The sequence below is a fragment of the Martes martes genome, assembly GCF_963455335.1.
Source record: "Martes martes genome assembly, chromosome: 5".
NCBI lineage: Eukaryota > Metazoa > Chordata > Mammalia > Carnivora > Mustelidae > Martes > Martes martes.
In genome coordinates this window covers 159,918,689-159,941,241 of record NC_137892.1, presented here as the reverse complement: position 1 = coordinate 159,941,241, position 22,553 = coordinate 159,918,689, and the positions used below count along the sequence as shown (strand labels likewise).

The window sequence follows — 22,553 nt, the reverse complement described above, 5'->3', positions numbered from 1 at the left end:
TATTTAAAATAAATAATAATTAGAGATTTAAAATAATAATAATAAATAATATAATCATAATAATATAATAATATTATATTATATTATATGTAACAATATAATAATTGTAATAATTATTATTGTAAGTCTCTTATTTATTTTAAATCTTATTATTATTATTTATTATATGTTATTATTAATAGAAATTTAACTAATTTGTTCTTTATTTATAACAGTGATGCCAACATAATTTTTTATAAGGTCTGTGACCCGGTCTGGGCCTCAGGGGTGGGGGCGGAGCAGAGCCTGCTCATTTGCTCTGTGAAGAATCCTGAGGCCTCTGGTGGTTTTAAACCTCGTGAACAAACTCCGTAAAGCAGCAATGCGTTTCCTCTTCTGTCTCCTCCCAGCAATGCAGCAAGAAAGCCTCGGCCTCTCTCCTGTGGCTGTTGAAGTCGTCGGGCATCATCGCGGACCGGCCCTGGCCGCGGGTCTCCCTCACCGTCCTCACCACGGCCATCATTCTGACCATGGCCGTGTTCAACATGGTGAGTCCGGGCTCCCCCCAGGCGCGACCCTCCTGGCTTCTGGTGCCCGACGCGGTGGGACTTTCCGACCTCGGCCGTAGCTCCCCGTGACCCGAGTTACCCCCTCTTCAACTCAGCCTCCGCCCGAGGCACCGGCAGCTTCCCACCCCACTGCTGGCTACGGAGATGCTGCTGAATGCCGGCAGGGGAATCCCCGAAGACACAGAACCATCGAGATGTGGGGAGTGCAGTGGGACAGGCGTCCTGCTCTGGAGTCTGAAAGGCTGGATCTCAAACGTTAGCCACCCCACCTTTCCAGCTGGGGGATTTTCGAGGTGTTCATTAAACTTCCACAGCCTCCATTTCCACTTCTGGGGCCAGGAGCGAATGATCGAGAAAGAATTCTTGAGACATCTTTGGGGCAAAAGGGTGCCTTTACCATAGCGCGGAGACAGGACCCAGGGCAGGAGGCGCTGCACCGGGGTTGGGAGGAGTGACTGATTCTAGACTCTTTAGTTAGTGGGTCTTAGGGATAGCATAAATCCGAAGGAATGTGGAAGCAAGGCTGCCGGGACCCAGAGGGGCTAGCTGCTGCTCAGACAAGGTTATTTACTAGAGTCTCGTAAAACTTGGGCTCAAGACCCTTCAGCTGTAGATCTGTGGGCCATAGGCTTGGATGGTCGTTGCTAACGTAGATCTTAAGGGGGTTTACGGTTATCAGAGGCAAGTTAACGCTAACCAGAGCAAAGCCGTCGTGGAAAAACATGGAAGGAGCTCCTGGAGGAGCTGGTAGAGTCTGTGTGCCTCGGGAATCCTGCCGCGAGCCCCCGAGCCCTGGCACAGTCTGGTCCTGGTCTCTTTCACTCTCCTTGCTCCCACGTCTAGGACAGCCCCAGGCGGCTTGTGAATATTTAACCAGTGGTCTCTCTTACTAGATCAGTGTTACCACTCCGGCTCTGTCCTTCAGAAGAGACGCATAACCAACCCGTGTACCCTGCAATCCTCATTATTATTCTGACATTTCACCATCAGCGAAGATACTTCATATTTTGGATGTTTTACTGGTTGTTTGAACTACACAGCATCATGTTCAGTCCTTGCCTTCCAGAAGCAGGAAATAAGTTGAGGAGGTAGACTACATATATTAAATAATAAACACATAGTTTTTGCCATTTAGCTTTCATTTGGCATAAAAAGATCTATCGAGCATAAGTATGTGCCTGGTGCATTGCTAGATGCTGGAACCCAAAGCCTGTTCCCTGCCTCTGGGAGTTCACGGTGAAGTCCAGGAGACCGGCAGCAGGGTTAACCCATCGCGAGTCTCCCACCAGCAACAGACATGTGGAGAGGTGGCAGGGAAGGAGGGCAGGGCCGGCTGCGCCGTGTTCTAGGGGATGGGGAGAAGGAGCTCCCCAGAGGGGCAGGAGAGGTGAGGAAGAGGGGAGACAGGGGCCTCTGCGATCGATTAAGAGCAGATGTCTGTGTTAGGAAGTAGCGACGGGCCTAGGCTGAAGGGGACCTCGGGTGTTTTCTTGGCGTCTGTCCTGCCGTTCCTCTGTGGAGCGTGTCCCTTCTATGATGCACGTGCAGACTCAGGTGAGCTGATGCCAGCGGGAAGCCAGAGCTGGGACGGCCTCTTCTGCTTCACTCCACCTAGCAATCCACCTTTAGGAGTCCTGGAAAAGGGGGGTGGGGGTGCCCTTGGCCTGATAAAACCAGGATTTATCACCTAATTTTTTTAAGATAGAACCTACATGGGAAGCAGAGCTGATTGCATGTCAGAGAGACTATTCAGTGGGACTGAGGGCCGGTCCCTGTCTGTAAATGGTTGAGGAGCTGAGCACTTAGCTGAGCACTTAGCAGCAGATATTTATATATATGAACTGTGTTTCCTTTGGAGAAAAAATATATCCTCGGGACCAGAAATACATCTCCCAGCATTGTTTCCCTTTCTCGTGGCAAAAGGAATTTGTTGCCAACAGAGGTAGAGAAGTCTGTGCGACACATGTCAGGAGTATGATAGATGACCCTCGAGACGGGAATGAAATGAGGCTTTGCCCCCCTTCCCCCACCCCGTCCTGAGCCGCCTCCGGCAGCCGAGCCATGGGCAAGGAGGAAGCCAGATGACCTTTGTCCATCATTTCTACTGATACCTGGTGCTGTGAAATCAGTAGGTCTTTTCCATGCAGACGCTCCTTTTGTATTTACGATTTCAAAGCAACCTCATAAGCCGACATTAGGTAGGGAAAGGAAATCACTATCCCTGGTTGTAAAGCTTTCTTATCATTTCTTATTAACCAGAGAAGGGAAAGGACTTTTTCACCAAGGTGGGATCTTTGGCCACATCTGAAGCTTTTCAGAGGCATGCCCTCCAGCTGTTCAGACGCTGTCCCCTAAGTTGTGACGGCGGGAGGCAGACACAGGGTCTAATGTCATGGGCCACACTGATGAAGCATTCAGAGGCTGACCACCAGCGGGTGCTGTGCAGGAAAGTGGACCCCCAGGGTCACCCACCCACTCTCTGACAAGAAGACCCCTTCCTCTGGGACATGGGTGCCCTCCGGTCTTTACCTGGGCACCGTTAAACGCTGCCGGTGTGATTTCTGTGCCTTTTTTCCTAACCCTGCTCAAGCCCCATCCTGGAGAGGTTTCTGTTTAATTCAGCATAGCTTTTTAGACTTACCAGCCCTTCCTTTGGGAACACAATTTCCAGACTGACTGAGCCCTGATGCGAAGTTGTGGCTTCACTATTTTGTAGCCCTCTTTAGCCCAGGGAGGCTGATCCAGACCTTGGACTCACATTTTAAAAGAAGAGCAGCTCTTTCGTGTGTGTGTGAGCACGTGTGTGCACACGTGCATGCGTGTGTGCACACGTGCACATGCGTGTGTTGGGGGAAAGCTGCCTGTTCTGCTCAGGTCCCTGGAAAGAAAGTTTAATTTTTCATCCAAAAAATGTTTCCTTTGAAAGTCAGAGCCTCACTCCGGTCCCCTTGCAAAGCTCCTGTGATTTTTAAGTGTTCTCTTTGGGATAAAGCAAACAGGCTTTCCTTTTCCTCCTTTTTTTTCTTATCTTTCTGCTTGTACTGTTTCTTAGTTTTCTCTTGGGTAAAATACACATTAAGTAAGATCTGTCGTTCTAACCGTCTCGCAGTGGGAGCTGAGTGGCTCCGAGGCCATTCCCACTCTTGTGCACCCACCACGACGAGTCCCAGAAGCTTTTCATCATCCCAGACAGAAACTCCGGCCCGTGAACCACTAAGCGCCCGCCGCCCGCTCGCCCAGGCCCTGGTACCCTCCACGCTCCCGACCGGCCGTGGGCCTGGTCTAGACCCCTGGTGCACGGGGATTGCCGATGCGTGTGTTCCTGGGTCTGACTGATGTCCCAGCGCACGTTTCCCACGTTCTTGTCTGGGATGCACACTCCCTCCCCAACAGGGGAGCCCCTCCGTTCGCCCTCAGGCTTTCCGGCGCAGGCAGGCAGCCCTCCCGGACATTTGTCCAGTATCAGCGGCGTCACCTTCTCCACCTCAGAAGGGGGTCTGTGAGGGCCGGGGCTGCCCGCCGTCACCCTCCGCCCGTGGCCGTGCACGTGGCCCTTCCACACGGGTCTCCGCACGCGTTGCTGGTGTCTCGTGTTGATTCCAGCCCTGAAATCCCACCGCCTGTACGAGGGAGCCGTTACCTTCCCCGGAGCTCACCGTCTGCCTTTTCTCAGGATCACTTTGCCTTCAAATCAGGACCCCGTTCCCGCAGACCTTACTCGAGCGCTCCCCCTCCCCGCTTCTGACCCTCGTGACCCCGCGCCCCGGAGCACTCGCAGACAGACAGACACACAAATGCTGACGCCCGTTACTGCCTCTGGCCCACACAATTCCTTATAACCAAAAAGTCCCTGCACCCAGTTGATGTGTGAAGCGAGACGATGAAGACACTGTGAAAAACGAAAAATCCGAAGGCTCTGATTCTGGGTAGAAAGTTGGACGTCCGTCTGCAAGGTGTTGTCAACCTCAGACGTGATCCCAACCAAGCCCTCCGCCCTGTCCTTTGTACATTTTTAATCTGAGATTTAACAGAAGTGTTTCTGTTTCCGTTAATATCAATCGTGTGGGCCTGGAATTCACTAGAAGCGTGGAGCACAACAATAAATAGTTATTTGCTTCTTTAATAGAAATTCTCAAAGCTCAAACAGGAGAAGATGAAGCCATTAGCTTTGGAAATACAGGCACCAGATTGCCCACATAATCCTGCTTACCGGGCAGAAGGAACACGGCCATTAATAATTTAGGCCGATCTGCTAACTCTTTAATCTCCTGTGCACTAATTCATTGAAAAACATTTTCTTTGCAGTTTTTCCTGAGCGACCCAGAGGAAACAATTCCTCCAACTGCCAATACATCCAACACAAGTCTTTCCGCCTTAAGTAATCAGGCAGCGATTCTGCGGGCACAAAATCTGTTTTTCCTCCCGGTAAGAAGATTTCGCTCGTTATTATTGCTTTTGCTGTTTCCCTATAAGCTGTTCGCCCATTCCATGTGATGGCCTCCGGGTTCTGATCGGCTCTGGACTTCACTTTTTCCTCTTTGGGGTCCATAACCTGAGAAAGTCCTGTCCGGCTACAAACTGCCAGCCTTCGGTCAGAGCAGCCCTGGCTGGTGACCCCGGGGAGACACCTGCAGACGGCCGGTGTCACGGGCATGCTCTCCCAGATGTCTGTTGCTTCTCTTCTCCCACTGCTACATTTTACACCGTGTATCTCAGCCTCTGACATTTGAATGTAAGTCACTGACATTCGGGATTCGTTGCATAGAGGTTTTGCTCATTGTCCCAGGGAGTGGGTGTCGGCTTCCTGACTGGTGATGGGGAGACCACATCACGTATTTCTGTCCCTCTTTTGGCTGCAGACACTGTGCACTGATAATATCCTCCAGTAATCCTTGCTGGCTGACTCATTTCAACCGATGTCCCGAAGGGCCAAGATCACAATTTCAGAACTTGCTATCATGTCAGTCTTTTAAGTGAAAAGGGTTAAATCAGTTATTTGCTATTTACTAACTTTGTTTCGTGAATCATTTATGTAAAAACAAAACAAAAAGTACTGACACCCTCCTGTTCTTCATGATCGTCTCAAGTAGATGAGATCCTTCCCATCTAGTTTCCATCCTATATAGTCAGTTCCGCGAGTGCTGAAAGAACCATTGGGGGATGGAAGTTGGTAATTTCAGTAAGTGTGTATACTGTAAAAATTCCTCACCAGTTTTTTAAACTCCACTAGCTACGGTGACAAGGGAGATTTCCTTCCTCATTCTTTCGCTGAGTTGTTCCCTTGTTATTTGGCTTTTGATCTTTCCCCGTCCGTCTTCAGTTCCCCAGGAAGCTCCCAGCTCGGTGCACGGAGCAGGGGTGTCTGGTGTGTTTCTGAGAAGGCTTTTGAGGCAAGCCGACCCAAGTCCCTAAGGCTGTCCTAAGCTCTGTCCTTTGTGCATGGGGTCCTGGTCCTCAGTAAGGCACTATCATAAGCCCCCGTGAGTGTCAGACAGCATCCTTCTGTTTCAGTGATGTGAAAAGTGAGAGGCAGGGTGCGTGGTAAAGGTTTATTGGGTGTGATCTCACTGTGGGCAACTTGGAGCCACCTTCTGTGGAGAAGGGAACTGCGATGCAGCCCTTCCTCCCAGAGTGCGGAACACTGGTTTGCACACGAGGGTACACAGGCCCATGGAGGGAGAGAGCATCCCAGGTAGCGTTCACAGGGCATTTTCAAGGGTTTACAGTGACTGTGCATTTTCATAAGAAAGGAGCGCATAGCTGCCCAAGCATTTTTTAAATATCCTCCATCCATCCATCCCGTGTTTTCGGATGGAAAAGCCCACTGTGCTGGCATCAGTAAAAGCTGTAAGTTCATCTCTCTGAGTGTCATTGAGGTAAGTCCCTATGACATCTTATTTTCAAAAGAAGCAAATCGTTAGAAGCCCAAGGTGGGGAAAAGTAACATTTATCCAATCTTAAAAGATTCTGAGAAAATTCACAGTAGACTCTTTAACATCCAGGTCTGTCTTCGTCCGCAAGCCCCCGTTGTCCCAGTAGTGAGTCCTCAGAAAGAGGATTGTGATGAGCTTTGCCGAGGAAGCCCCACGTGCCCCGGTGGTGTCTGCACAGGAACTGCATTATTAACGTGCTGGAAGCATTGTGACTTCTGCCTTCAGAGATGGGAGGGAACATTGGGGAAGCCCTTGTGGATGTGCACGACTTGGACATTATTCCCCGCAAACCCCTTCATATGGGTCATCTGAGGCTGACAGCGTGGTGGGATATGAAGTATCAAGTGATAGAACTTCGGGTGCCTGGGGGGCTCCGTCGGTGAAGCGTCTGCCTTGGGCTCAGGTCATGATCCCGGGGTCCTGGAATGGAGCCCCGGGTCAGGCTCCCTCCCCTGCGGGGAGCCTGCTTCTCCCTCCGCCTGTTCTTGTGCTCCTGCTTGCTCTCTCTCCCTCTCAAATAAATAAATAAAGTCTTTAAAAAATGATAAAATAAAGGGATGGGACTCTTCGTAATGATAATCTGTAAGAGCCACCAAAAAGCATAAAAACATTTTTACCCTGCAATACTAATTTCATAAATTAATCTCACAGGTGCAAACACTGAGCTACAAAGGTGTTCATCTAAGTGTTTATGTAACATCAAAACCAAACAAGAAAGTAAAAGGAAGCCAACAACCTAAAAGTTAGAATAAATTTAATTGTTTAAATAAATTCTGCTATTTAGTTCTACACAGCCATTACAAAAGACATTGTGAAATATTTAATGACATAGAAGTATATATTCACAGTCAACTATGGAGAAACGTCACTTAAAATCATTCCAGAATAAGTTGCCAATTTTCTAAAATACTAATACCAGTAATAAATAGCGCACACACACACAGAAAGGCTAGAAAGATACACCCAAAATAATCAATAGTGGCTCAAGTTGGTTGTTGGAGGATATAGGAAATCCTTATTTGCATATATGTCCTTCATACATTCCCTAATTTGTTTTTTAAAGATTATATTTGAGAGAGACAGAGAACACACATGCAGGAGCAGGGGGGGAGGGCAGGGAGAGACCCAGGGCCGGGCTCAGTGCGGGGCTCGATCCCAGGACCCCGAGATCATGACCTGAGCTGAAGGCAGAGGCTTCAGTGGCTGAGCCACCAGACGTCCCCGTATATTCCCTGAGTTTTAGCATCAGATGTATCGTTCCTATAGAAGGAGGAAAGGTCATTTTAGAATGCCCAACAAAGTCAGCCACAGAGGATTTTTGCCATGTAGGCCGTCCGTACCACGTCGGACATTTGTATTACTTCTTCTGAAAACCTGCCCTGTGAGTCTGCTGTTCGTGGAATCCCCGTTTTCCAGGGGAGGGCACTGAGGCCAAAAGAAACTTAAGGAAATTACCCAGGAAAATAGCGGTGGTTTCTTTGGCATTAAAATGCAAGTTGACTTCATTGATCAGCTTTATCAAGTGTGTTAATAACCATATTAACTAATGTTAACTTCCTTAAGATGAACTAATAGTAACAACTGATATTTAGTAATTAAATATTTTTAATTAATTAAATGTTAATTTTAAATGTTAATAAAGAATGCCATCGTTAACTAATATATCCACTATATCAGAATTATATAGAAATAGCTCAGTAGTACGTACACCCTAATGGAGTCTGTCTGGGAGGCTGCCCTCGGGACTCTTGCCCACCTGAGCGCCCCGTGGCAGGTGTCTTGTCAGTGCGGACACTGAGCTTCAGAACCCCTGGCCTGGCCTTCTCAGCTGTCCCCCGTCATTCACCCGTCCCTCTGTCTGCAGGCTGCACGCCTACTTTAATCTGTTCCCAGACCACCTTGTGCACGGCCTCCAAGTGTTCCAGAAAGCTATTTAATAAGGATGGACTAAACGCTACTTCCCATTAATGTCTATATTCTAGGAAGTGTTCCTGAAATGTGAAAACGTTTGAGAAGTCTAAGACTGAATTTTAAAAGGTGAAACCGTATGCATATTTGCATAGGTATTGGTACCTATATCGCATGACGGGTGTGAAAGAAAACCTGTACAGCCCTTGTCCCCCAGCTGCCAGCACTCACACACGGATACACACGGTGGCTCCCAATTCTGCCCCTTCCATTAGGCTGCCCTTGTCGGTAATGTTCATTTCTATGGTTTTCAGCATTATTTTCGGAGCAGCACCCTGTCGGAAACGGAGCCTCCCCGCCACCCCCCCACCAGCTCCCAAGGCAATTTCATGGCTTTTAGGGAGCAGTTCTAGAAGGCTCCTGGTTGCTCACTGAAAGACCGCTAGGCTGGAAACCGGGGCCCTCAGACTCCTCATGGGGAAGGCCTAGTTTTCATTTTGTTTCTTTGTTTCTTTTTTTTTTTTTTTTAAATCTCCAATCTGTCGTGGAATGATACTTTTAAAAAATATAACAGTGAGTTAGCAGAAAAATGAACTAAAAAAAACCATGAGGAGTAGAGGCCTGCGTCAGGAGATCCAGTGGGGAGGAGCCTCCGTGTCAGGCTGTTGCACCTGTTCCCTGCCCCAAGGGGACCTACCTCCCCAGGTGCTCTGGTCACCCCCAGGCCTGGTGCGTGTCCTGTCATAAACCCCCACACCTGCTGTCTGAGGTGGCTCCTTAGCCATTTAGCAAAGGCAACAGTGACTGAAATCCGTGGAAATAAGGATTGGCTTCAGAACACAGACCCCCCCCTCCCCTGCCTCCCGCTTTGGGGGAGACTGAGGCACTGCTCCTGCCTGCTCTCACGGGTGTCTTCATTCCATCTTCCCTCTTGGCCAGCCCGAACAGTCCCATCCAGACCCCTGTCTTCCCCTCCTTTCCTCCTCCTCTTCCCTGTTGCAGGGTGAGTGCTGTCAGCACTGGGGAGAACTGACATCCGGGAGGTAATTCAGGTCAAAGAAAGGCTGAGAATCCTCAGGGCCCCTTACAATGCAGTCACCTGTAACACGGCCTTACTGGGGGAAGCTTCACCCCTGAAAGGGTGACCTGTTGCCCTGTGTCCAGGAGGATCGCTGGTCTTGCCGACACGAAGGTCCCCGTCCCCGCGAGTGCGGGGTCTGTGCTGACACGGAGCGCTCCTCTCGCAGAGAAGGAAGGGCCTGGTCTCACCAGGGCAGCTCACTCCTCGCCTTGCTTTCTTCCCCAGACCAGGATGGATGCGCTGACATCAGTAGCCTTCCAGACGGCTTCCTGTGGGTGGCCTTAGCCAGGGAAATAAAAAAGCTCAAGTGACAAAAATAAGCAGCTCGCCCATGGTTTATTCCATGTAACGACATGAAAATGGAGTGCCTTACAAGCTGGGCTTTTGTTTTTGTTTTTGTTTTTGTTTTTTTTTTTAGAAGTTTTTATTGGGATTGCATGACATTCTGGTTATATTAATGAGATTATAATCACTAGGTTCAGAGTAAACACATAATCATTTTTGTAATTATTCCCAATTTTCTCTTCAGTATGGCTATACCAATACATATGCTTGCATGAAGACTTTGACTTCCCTACATCTTACTCTGACTTTGATACTGCCCAGCATTTTATTTTGTTAAAATTGTAGATAGAAAGTACTATTTCATTGTTGCTTCAGTTTAATATTTCTCGGCCAATAAGGATGACTTTATTTGTTTTTTTTTTTTAAGATTTTATTTATTTATTTGACAGACAGAGATCACAAACAGGCAGAGAGGCAGGCAGAGAGAGAGGAGGAAGCAGGCTCCCTGTTGAGCAGAGAGCCCAATGCGGGACTCGATCCCAGGACCCTGGGATCATGACCCGAGCTGAAAGCAGGGGCTTTAACCCACTGAGCCACCCAGGTTCCCTGGGCTTTTGTTTTTAAGACAGAGTTTATCAAGCATCAGTTGGATCTATGCTTTATTGAAATTATTAGACTTTATTGCGTGTGACTTTCCTTCTAGGAATGCTGGCAGCAGCTACCCCTCATTCATAGAAACGCGGGCGCAGCAGAGAAAGGCTTTGTGCGGCTGGCGACCTTTGGTTCAGCAAGTCCCTCCTGGCGGGCAGGGCCCTGGGCTCCAAGCTCTGCTCACTCTGTTCAGTGACTTGAAAGGAGGACATTCTTCCCCTTGTGTCACAGCTGAAGACACCGTGTCACAGCCAGGTTAGGTCCCTGGCCCAAAGAATCCCCACGAATGAGCGAGCCAAGCAAGAATGGCTCAGGGCCGTCCCTTCTCTGCGATGTCCTCTGTGGTCAAGGGTGAGAGTCGTGGCTTCCCGGGGCCACACAGGATGGAGCGTGCTTTCCTCCTCCCACCCGGTTCTTCCCATTCCCTGGGGTGGCCTGTCTGCTTCCAGGGAATTCGTGGCTCACCCTGCCCAAAGCCTTGTTAGTTTGTGAAATCCTCCCTGGTTTAGACCCGCTGTTTCTCTTGTAATAAAACGCCTGGGCTTGCTCGTGGCTTTAACGGAACTCCCTGTAATGATTCCGACCCTCTTAGTAAACGAAGAATTGCGAGGCTAGAAGAGATTCTGTGGTCTATGACTTTTTACATCTATAAATGGGTACAGAGTCCTATTTTCATTTTCGAGAAGTAAAGGACGTCTGCTTGTAAGGACACGCCTTCAAACATCGATGGTTAGAAATTGTTTCCGTGTGGCAACCTGCACAACTACTGCGCGCGCCGCACTGGGTCAGGAGGCACGGGATGAGTAGTTCCTTCCTAAAATAGAAGCGCTGGGGCATTTGCCACCAGGTCAGAAAACAGAAAAGGGCATCTGCTTTCACAGCCGTTTTCATCAGCTGCCCGAGTGAACTCGGTGGTGACCCCCAGTTCTACTGCGCACTACAGCCCTTCTCAGCAGAGACCCGGAGTAACCACCCGATCTCTCTCCCTGCTCCAGTACTTCATCTACAGCTGCATCCTGGGACTGATTTCCTGCTCGGTTTTCCTGAGGGTCAACTACGAGCTGAAGATGTTGATCATGATGGTGGCGTTGGTGGCCTACAACACCATCCTTCTGCACACTCACGCCCACGTCCTGGATGACTACAGCCAGGTCTTATTTGAGAGGTAACCTGCGTCCTCTTCCTTCTCCTTGGTTCTTTCGTGGGATGTTGAGAACGTGAGTGTGTGTTGAGTCCATGCCAACGAGCAACACCCTTGTGATCGGTCATCGTTGCGTGCGGGTTTCGTTAAAACTGTGGTGCGGGGAGCTGGTGTGTGTCTTTGTTCTAGATTATATAGAATCGGTATCATCACGTACATGTAGGGGATAGGAAGTAGTTTAGAGAGGTGATTTGTGTTGATAAGTATAACCTCTTCCTCGGCATTGTTCATACTTCGGACTGAATGAGTTCCTGTTGTGTTGGCCGGTGGGGGCCCGTCCTAGGCATTATACGATGTGTAGCAGATCCTTGTCCCCTACCCTCTTGACACCAACACAACTACCCCCTCAAGTCATGACAACAAAGAATGTCTCCAGACACTGCCAGGTGTGCCCTCTGGGGCCAAGCGCCACCCCCCCCCACCCCCAGCTCAAAACAAATGAATCAACATACACGAAAATACCAGAAAAGGAAGTGGATATATTCACAAGTTACAGCGTTAAACTTCTTATGGGAGATTTCCTAAACCACCCTTGTGTGGAGGGAGGATTATCAACCGGAAACTCTTCAATGAAGAGACTGACTTGGGAGAAAAGATCCAACTGTGATCACATCCAGCCCTGAGGTTGGGAACATTGGAGGAATGGTCCTCAAGCCCTTCCTCAGGTTTATAAAAGGTTTCTTGTCATCAAATTACTTCCATAAGCTTACAATGAATATTTATCCCCTGCTTGGAAAAAAATGTAATCATTATGGTATTCTCATATCTTCTCATCCATCTCACATCTTAATAACAAAACGTTTTATATCATGCACTAGGTTTATTTCTGGACCCACCATCCTTCAAGGTTTTTCTATAAGCGTGTTGCATAAGCCTCCATAAAGTATCTGTATTTCTTTTAACATAAAATAAATGCCTTAAATATTTCCCTAGATGTGTGACTCCAGACAGATGACTTGTGTTCCCCACGCACGGCCACTTACTTTTCCACTGGAGGCTCGGGGTCAAGTACAGTGAGCACCTCACCGTGTGCACGTTCCATGCCAGTAAGAGCACTTTCAGAAACACCACGGCAGCACATTCTCCTCACATAATTTAATTTCCATCATCCTCCACACCGGGAAGCCCTAATAATCTGTAATCAAGCTGAGAGGAGTGGAGTTGCATAATGGTATTAAGGAAAGTTTATGATTCCTTAGCAAGGATGAGAGTGAAATCAGGAGTTAATTTCCCAATGAATTCTCCAATTCACCAAGCAAACACGCTTTACTGTTTCTCTGCTCTACCCAGAGAGCCTGTATCCAGTCCCTCCGTAAATGTGGTGTTGAATTTCCCTTTATTAAATTTGAAGCCCCTGACTATGCTACACATCCAAAGAAAAAGAGGAAATTAGATCAGCGAGTTTTTGATGGAGAGAGAATGACTTCTGGGGGGACCTGAGACAGACACGCGATCTCTGCTTAGAACCGAGCAGCAGCAGAGTCATCCCTTGGTTGAAGAAGAAAAGGAGTGTTGACTTTCAGAGTCCTCTCATTTCCTCCAAGATCTTTCTTGGGTCTTCTCCTAGTTTTGTCTTTCTAAGAAACTTACAGCTCAAGAGGGCTGACCCAAGACACCTCGGGGACCTGCCTTCACTCCCACAGAAGCCAGCGTCCTGCCAGGAGGAGGGGTACACCTGTCTCCCCAGCCTTCTCCTCCTCTCTGTAAGGTCCTGGCATTTCCACACCCACTTCCTACGTGAGCTGTCACAGGACCCCCGGAATGAAGAAGCATTCCTCCACCGAATGATGACGATTACCAGCAGAAAAACAGAACACCTTGAAATTAACACTTTTTTCTCAATGTCCGTTGAATTCCCAAATGAGAGACTCTTAAGAGCAGGAGTTTGCACCTCCCTCCTGATTTCTCCAGCCTCAGTGTGTGTCTGATGGAACTCTGGAACTGAATGTCAGTGTCAAGAGATTTTTCCCACCAAACACCTGCTAAGGCTTTCCCCATCCTTTGCCCCGTGTCGATGCTGACACAACTCTTTCTGCTAGGATCCTTAGAAAAATGAAAGCCCCTGATCTGGGGCAGTGCCTTGAGATGGGACATCCCTAAATCCCACAGCCAGAGGCCCCCTTCCGGGAGGGGCTCACAGGAGTGCCAAGCAGCATATCGCTTCCTGACTGAGCTCATCTGCGTCACTGAGAACGAGCTTGGTCCTGTCTCTTTTCGGACTTATCTCTGGTCTTTGCATCCTTGCCCTCCCTTTCCACTCCTGGCTTCCTGGTTCTTATCCTGGTCTTCTTTCTGGAGTGTGCACTTGGCTATGGCAGTGAGTGTCCTTGGTGCCCACCATGGCCTCTGGACTGGCCCCCATGTCGGCCCCAAGCACCGTCAGCTGACCTACCCCAAGTTTCTGCTAGAAGACCTAGCAGCCTTCTCGCCCTGCGGAGATGGAGAGTATCTCGCCGCGATGGATCAGTTGGGCTCCATTGTCTGCCGTCTCCTTTTCTACGATGCAGATACTAGATAGTCTCAAATCGAGAACAGAGCAGGTCTAAACCAGGTACCACTCTGATACCCACAGTGTCTGTAACCGTGCCTGCCTTCCAGTAAGTAAGGAGGTGCTCGATAAACATCCGTTGGATACATGACTGAGAACACGTGCACTCGCAGATAGTCAGACGGGCCCCAGTACTGGCTGTAACGAAGTCTCACGTCATCTTCTTCCCTGAAGACAGAGGCTCATTGACGATGTGTCTTTCCAGGGACAGCTGGAAAGCATCCACTTTGTTTGTAGTCTTATAGTTCAAGGGCGAAGTCCGAGAGGGCACCTCTGCTCATAAGGCAGTGCCAGGCCATCTTCCGAATACACAGTTGGATGGTGCTGTTGTCCTGTATGTGAGTTCACTGTGACCCATGTTTCAGGGACCTTTCAGAACCAACCCCACGTGACATTGATCATGGACTGGCCACAGGACAGAACAAGCCAACAGGGCAGTTTGTTTGTTTCTTTTTTAAAGATTGTATTTATTTATTTGACAGAGATCACAAGTAGGCAGAGAGGCAGGCAGAGAGAGAGGAGGAAGCAGGCTCCCCGCTGAGCAGAGAGCCCGATGTGGGGCTCGATCCCAGGACCCTGAGATCATGACCTGAGCCGAAGGCAGAGGCTTTAACCCACTGAGCCACCCAGGCGCCACAGGGCAGTTTTTGCCAACAGGATTAGCAAAGAAAACAGGAGAAGTATGCACTAGAAAAAGTCCAGATCAATGAATTCAGAAAAAGGCATCAAGGATACTCTAACAGATTGACGAATATGGAAAGCCACTCTAAGGGAGATAAAAAGACTACCTTGAGAAGGTATGCCATGAAGCATTCACTAAATGGAGGCCGGTGATGCCCGCATACCCATCACCACCTGTTTATGAGATTCCGGTTCAGTCCTCCCGGGGAAGGACGCTCAGAGGTTTCTGGTGTTTAGAAGGTCCCGAACAAGCCATCCCCTCCTTCTTTGGCTTTATAACATCCTCCATCTTTCTGTGAGTACAGGATGCTTTATGGAACCATTTAATAGCCATTCTGGTTCCTGCCTAGGCCACTGTCTCCCAAAGCCCTCCCAGTGTGGCCCGGGAGCCCCGGTACCCTTCCCAGTGACGGTGATGGTCGTGAGCGTTGCTGTTGCTGGAAGCTGTTCGCGTTTCAGAGACACCGTCCCTTCCCGCGTCAGAGGCTTGCCACAGAGTCCGCAAGATGCTGTCGGATCCTTCCTGTGAGTTGTTTTTACCTTACAGAACTAAAAAGTCTCAAGGGATGAGTGCTACATTTCACATGGACCCAGAATGATGCTAACTCACCTGGATGTGGGAAATGTGCCTTTAATTTGGAAGAGGTGTGGGGGTGGGAGGGCTCAAGCCGAGGGGCTAACAAGGAGCCCGTGGGCTCACCGGCTCTGTCTGAGCGCTTTGCAGAAGAAGACGAGTCCTCCGCAGACAGCATATAACTGAGGCGTGTCCGTGAGCCACGACACCCAGGGCCCAGCCTCGTCGGGAGCTCTGGATGGTGCTGGTGGAAATGTCTGCGTGATGCTGACTGCCTTACAGCTCCGTGTCCGCATCGGTGATGGAGACACTCAAACATGCGGCCCTGGGAGCCGTGAGTGGCGCGGCTTCCAGGCACATTGTTCTCTCTGTTTCTCCTGCGTCTCTCATTCAAGACACAGAATTCGAGATTTCGCGACACATTTCGACAGCGTCCCAGCTTGGGATCCGCCAGTGAGATGCTCCTGGAGAGTCTGGAGGAGGAACTGCAGAGTGAATGGGGATGAACAGAAAGGGGAGCCTCGCACGTCCGCCGCTGGGTGGGGGGTGTCTGGCGGTATCCCAAAGCACCCGAAATTCCTCTAGAGTCTCCTCTTTTTAAGTTAAAAATGTATTCCAAATTGACATTCTAACCCATCGTGTATCCAAGTTAATGTTGAAAATTTTGCAATTACTTTCAGACTCAATACTTCAGCTTCTCTTGTCCTTCCTGATTCCCGCCCCCCGGGCCAGCTCCAGCAAGTAAGGCACACACGCTTCTGGGGGGCTGCCCCCCTCCAGCAGCCGCCTGGGAGGTCGGAGAAGGAGGAGGGTCGTCCAAGCTGCCAGTTTAACAAAAAAGCCAGTCATCCCAGGGCTACTCAAATTCCACAAAGCTTTCTTTTTTTCTATTAAAAAGGCAACCATTAGTGAGCTACTTGGTAATTTCAACTCAGAATTCTGCTGTGACGTGGACCCACCTGCAGGAGGGCACTCGGGTTTTAGGCTGTGTCGTTTGGTTTGGTTTTAGGATGAGGGGAGAGAGGACATTTCATAGCGCCTGTGCCCGTGGACTGTGCAGAACACATACGTCATATCCTCACCTCCTCAATCTCCAAGGCCAAAGCCAAGCCCAGCCCTGCTCCTCACTGCACCCCCAGACCAGTTGTTTCCCACTCGAAATCACCTCTGCACGACAAAACCACGACCATGTTCACGGTTGTGTAACTACAGCCTTAGCAGAGGCCAGCACTACCGCCCAGCCCCAGCCTTGTCTTCTCTCCTGACCCGCAGCCGCCTGCAGAGCTCATTGCTCAGCGTGAGCTTATCCCTCCTTGTGGTCGTCTGTTCCAGCCCAGAATGTCTTGCTTGCAGTTATGAATGATACTCTGAGAAAGCACGAGGCTCTGGACCGTCTGTCCTTGGGTGACATCGGGTCACCCTCTCTGGAAGACTGCGTAGGATTCTGGTGGGTCTCTGTCTGGCCAGGAGACGAAAGAGCGTCTCGGAAGGAAGCCCCTCAGGTTTCAAATCAACATGATTATTTGTCTACTCGTTCATTTGCTTTTATGACACACTTCTGTCGAACACCCTTCGTATGCCACGCCTGAGGGCTGGAGCCAGAGCACAGACATGAAGAAAGTGTAGTCTCTGTTGTCAAGAAGATCACAGGGGTGCTTGGTGGCTCCGTCAGTTAAGCATCTGACTCTTGATTTCAGCTCAGGTCGCAATCTCAGGGTCGAGAGATGGAACCCCTGCATCAGGCTCCGTGCTGGGTGTGGAGTCTGCTGATTCTCTCTCTTCCTTTCCCTCTGCCCCTCCCCCCACTCGTGCTCTCTCTCTCTCTCTCTCTCTCAAGTAAATAAATCTTTAAAAACAAAAAGAAGAAGAAGAGGAGGAGGAAGATCACAGAAAATCTCCGTAAGAAAAGCAGGTGTCAGCAGACGGCCCATGGATGTGTCAGCATGTCGTGCTTACGCTCATCTTGCACACCTAGGAAAGGACGAGCCTGTGGGCCGGGAGTGTGTTAGGGAGCCCAGAGCTGACTGACGCTGAGAAGAGCTCGGAGACCTGTGGGGATTCAGAAGCACAGGAAGGAAGTGACTTCACCAGCGTGAGAAAATGTGATGTTTCTCTTGTCTTTGCTGTAACCCCTCCCTTTACCGCCAGCGCCAACCTCCGTCACAGCGGTTTGACATCTGTCCAGGGACAAAAGTGCTGCTGCAGGAGCTGGGGGATCCAGCAGCTTATGCCACAGGGCCCGAGAGGCATCTCCTGCACTCAAGGGTCAGGTAAAGGGCCTATGGGCCCCGGGCTGTGGGCCCTGCAACAGCTGTGAACCAGCGCTATCCCCTCTCAGCTGTGGTCCAGGAGCCCCTAGAAAACACTTGGCCCATGACCCACAGACAGAGCCTTGGAGAGCCATGGTACAAGTCCAGGTTTCCAGAGCAGGGGTTCCAGCACATTGTTTGATCACACTAAAGTGGGTAAGAGGAATGGCTTGACTCTCCCGCACCCCCTCTTCCCCAGGAGGGCACAGCTGAGGCCCAAGGGAGGTCTCCCAGGCGAGCAAGCAGCCGTGAAGGACGCTGCCAGAGGGTCTCCCCTTTGGCCTCATCCACGGTGCTGAGTCCTGAGCTGCGTGACGGGGGCAGGGAGCGGCTAGCCAGGGGCACGTAGGGACTCAGGGACCTGGATCCTAACGGCATCGTGGCCTCCTTTGAGAAGCCCGTGCAGGAGACGCTAGGAACACCTCGCCCACGGATCCCCGCACCTCCCGCACCCTGACCCCGTGGCCGGCTCCCTGCCCACGCTCCCACGCTTTGGCAGATGGCTGGTGAGCACACACAGAAAGCCGGCTCAGATCTCAGGCCAGGGAGAGACAGACCACAGACTTGAGCAAGTTTTGTTTGGGAAAACAAAAGGAGGCTGTCAGTACTCTGCCTGGTGCCCTGCCCAATGGAGAGGAGGTGTGAAATTTTAAGAACTCTGCCACAAGATTTCATTTACAGTAGCAACAAAAACCATATGATACCTAAGAATAAACCTAACCAAAGAGGTAAAGGATCTATACTCTAGAAACTACAGAACACTCATCAAAGAAATTGAAGAAGACACAAAAAGATGGAAAAACATTCCATGCTCATGGACTGGAAGAATAAAGATTGTTAAAATGTCTATCCTGCCCAGAGCAATTTACACTTTCAGTGCCATCCCTATTAAAATACCACTGGCATTTTTCAAAGAACTAGAACAAGAGCTAGAACCAGAAAAGACCCTGAATCGCCAAGGAAATGATGAGAAAGAAAAACAAAGCTGGGGGCGTCACATCACCTGACCTCAAGCTCTATTACAAAGCTGTGATCACCAAGACAGCATGGTATTGGCACAAAAACAGACACATAGACCAGTGGAACAGAGTAGAGAGCCCAGATATGGACCCTCACCTCTATGGTCAACTAATCTTTGACAAATCAGGAAAAAATACCCAATGGAAAAAAGACAGTCTCTTCAATAAGTGGTGCTAGGAAAATTGGACAGCTACCTACAAAAAAATGAAACTTGACCGTTCCCTTACACCATACACAAAGGTAAACTCCAAATGGATGAAAGACCTCCATGTGAGGCAGGAATCCATCAGAATCCTAGAGGAGAACATAGGCAGTAACCTTTTCAACATGGACCACAGCAACTTCTTTCAAGATATGTCTCCAAAGGCAAAGGAAACAAAAGCAAAAATGAACTTTTGGGACTTCATCAAGATTAAAAGCTTCTGCACAGCAAAGGAAACAGTCAACAAAACAAAGCAGCAACCCACGGAATGGGAGAAGATATTCACAAATGACAGTACAGACAAAGGGCTGATATCAAGGATCTATAAAGAACTCCTCAAACTCAACACACACGAAACAGATAATCATGTCAGAAAATGAGCAGAAGACATGAACAGACACTTCTCCAATGAAGACATACAAATGGCTAACAGGTACATGAAAAATTGTTCAACATCACTCGGCATCAGGAAAATACAAATTGAAACCTCAATGAGAAACCACCTCACACCAGTCAGAATGGCTAAAATTAACAAGTCAGGAAATGACAGATGTTGGCGAGGATGCGGAGAAAGGGGAACCCTCCTACACTGTTGGTGGGAATGCAAGCTGGTGCAGCCACTCCGGAACATGTATGGAAGGTGTCTCAAATAGAATTCCCAATGGATGAAAGACCTAAATGTGAGACAGGAAACCATCAGTATCCCAGAGGAGAACACAGGCAGCAACCTCTTTAACCTCGGCTGCAGCAACTTCTTACCGGACACATCTCCGGAGGCAAGGGAAACAAAAGCAAAAATGAACCATCGGGACCCCATCAAGATGAAAATCTTCTGCACAGCAAAACAAAACAATCAGCAAAACTAAAAGGCCGCCTACAGATTGGGAGAAGATATTTACAAATGATATACCTGATAAAGGTTAGTATCCAAAATCTATAAAGAATTTATCTAACTCAACACCCAAAAAACAAATAATCCTGTTAAGAAATGGGCAAGAGGCATGAGTAGACATTTCTCCAAAGAAACATGCAGATGGTCAACAGACCCATTGAAAGACGCCCAACATCACTCATCATCAGGGAAATAGAAATTAAAAACCGTGATGAAATACCACCTCACACCCATCAGAATGGGTAAAATTAACAATTCAGGAAACAACAGGTGTTGACAAGGATGCGGAGTAAGGGGAAACCTCTTGCCCTGTTGGTGGGAACACAAGCCAGTGCAGCCACTCTGGAGAATAGTATGAAGGTTCCTCAAAAAGTTAAAAATAGAGCTACCCTACAACCCAGCAACTGTACTACAAAAATAGTGATTCAAATGGATACATGCCCCCTGGTATTTATGGTAGCACTATCAACAATAGCCGAATTATGGAAAGATCCCAAAGGTCTATCAACTGTTGAATGGATAAAGAAGTTGTGTGTGTGTGTGTGTGTGTGTGTGTGTGTGTGTGTGTGTACACATATATATATACATATTTGTATTTATATTTATACACATACATATATGTGTGTATGTATATATGTATATATGCACAATGAAATATTACTCAGCCATAAAACGGAAATTGCCATTTACAACAACATGAATGGAGCTAGAGCATATTACGCTAAGTGAAATAAGTCAGTCAGAGAAAGACAAATACCATATGATTTCACTCCTATGTGGAACTTAAGAAACAAAACAGGTGAATATAGAGAAAGGGAAGGAAAAATAAAATGAGATAAAATCAGAGCGGTAGGCAAACTATGAGAGACTCTTAACTGAGAGTTTTTGGAGGGAGGTGGACAGGAGTGGGTTTAATGGGTGATGGGGATTAAGGGGGGCACTTGTGATGAGCACTGGGTGTGGTATAGATGTGAGGAATCACCGAATTCTACTCCTGAAACCAGTATTATACTGTATGTTAACTAACTAGAATTTAAATAAAAACTTGAAGAAAAAAAAACAGTTACCATATAATACTGAGTTTCTTTAGGAACTTCTTAAAAATAAGAAAGGCCTATTTCGTCTAGGAAAACATAGATTTTAAATGTAAGATCATGTTTGTGTCTCCATGCCTGGACTGCTTTCTCTCCTGAGAATTAAAAATGTCATTTGTTACTGTGACTGAATCATTTGCCTTTAGGTTAGAGACTGGTCCACCAGGCAATTCCTCCATATTACTCATCTAATTTTTTAGGTTTCTTTGATCTTTTATACTCTCAAAACTTGAGGGCCAGAATGATTGCTCCATTAACAGCCTCAGGATAAGGGCCCACTGTAAATTAGTGTGTGGCTACAGGCTCGTTTGGGCATCGGAGTCTCCAGAACCCAATTTTTAGGTATGAAAGAAAGCATATTCAGTCACATTTTGGCTAGAACTGTCACTGAGTTAGAAACTTTCCCAGTTATGTTAGTGCTGTGTCCCCGACTTCATCACTCAGGGATGGCACAACCACACAAGCAAAAAGTCCAGGATGGATGTCAACCTAAAACTTAAGAGAGAGAAGGAGGCCTCACAACCAACTAGCCGCCATTTTTATCACAATGACCCACACGATTATTATAGATTGAATTGTCTCTCCCAAAAGAAGACATGGTGAGTCCTAACCCCCTACTTCACAGTGCGGCCTTACTTGGAATAGGGTGGTTGCGGATGGATTTGTTGGAGATGAAGTCCTGCCAGAGTACGGTGGGCCCTAACCCAACAGGGCCAATGTTCTTATAAGAAGACGGCCATGTTGAGAGAATGCCCTTTGATGGCGGAGGCAGAGATTGAAATGATGTTGTGGCAAGCCAAAGAGCACCACGGATTGGGGCCAGCCACCAGAAGCCGTAATGAAGCAAGGAAGGATGTCCCCCCAAGTTTCAGAGGGAGCGCTGTCCTGCCTGCACGTTGACATCAGACATCTGGCTTCCAGAAGTGTGAAATGATAAACTTCCATTGTTTTGCGCCACCCAGCTTGTAGTGCCTTGTTCTAAAAGTTCTAGAAACCAACTGTGATCATCAACACAATTGCCTCATCTAAATCCTGGGATTTTTTTTTCCACCGAATCTGGATGCTCCCTCTGCATGCACACTCCCGTTCCTCCCTGCGTCTCCCACAAGCACACAAAGAGCAAGTAACCCAGGAACGCATCTGTGGACGGACAGATTTCTCTTTCAGACTGTAGGAGCCGTCCGGCACTCGCCCATGCGTGGCCCGCACAGGAGAGAGGGGCTCCTACAGGAATCAGCCATCCTCTTTGGCTGGATGAATAAAAGAAGGTTTTGAAAAACCTAAATGCCATCCATGAATGTGCAGCGCAGTCCTTCTTAGTTGAGACAGCACGTCAGGAGGGGAAAAGGTGTCTGTGTGCTGGCGCACAAGTCCATTGTACAGGCTGGACGTGCCTCATTGTTTCCAAGGCGCATCTAGGTCCAGTCCAGTGACTACTTGTCTTATCTTCCCTTGTCCTCCTCCCTCCAGGTCCCCACGTCTCCCACCACTCGTCCTCGCGAAGTCTCCAGATGTGGGAGGCGGGTGGACTAGAGCATTTCTTCCCCCTAAACCAGTGTTCAAGTGCATTAATGTGAGGAGTCCCAGAAAAGGATTGCTTGCCTGTATCTTCTGTGTGATTAACTG

The 22,553-nt window shown here is 48.6% G+C and overlaps 1 protein-coding gene across 2 annotated transcripts in view; it reads left to right on the top strand.

The window, feature by feature from the left end:
• The window catches only part of ADCY2 (adenylate cyclase 2), a gene marked incomplete at its 5' end in the record, with an annotated part of 400,073 nt that overhangs the window by 331,312 nt on the left and 46,208 nt on the right, over positions 1 to 22,553 (top strand). For both annotated transcript variants that reach the window (XM_080803421.1, XM_080803420.1), the window contains 3 exons: positions 390 to 527; positions 4,854 to 4,973; positions 11,402 to 11,571. In XM_080803421.1, the coding sequence (XP_080659547.1) occupies positions 390 to 527; positions 4,854 to 4,973; positions 11,402 to 11,571 (428 nt within the window). The remainder of the gene's footprint in view (positions 1 to 389; positions 528 to 4,853; positions 4,974 to 11,401; positions 11,572 to 22,553) is intronic.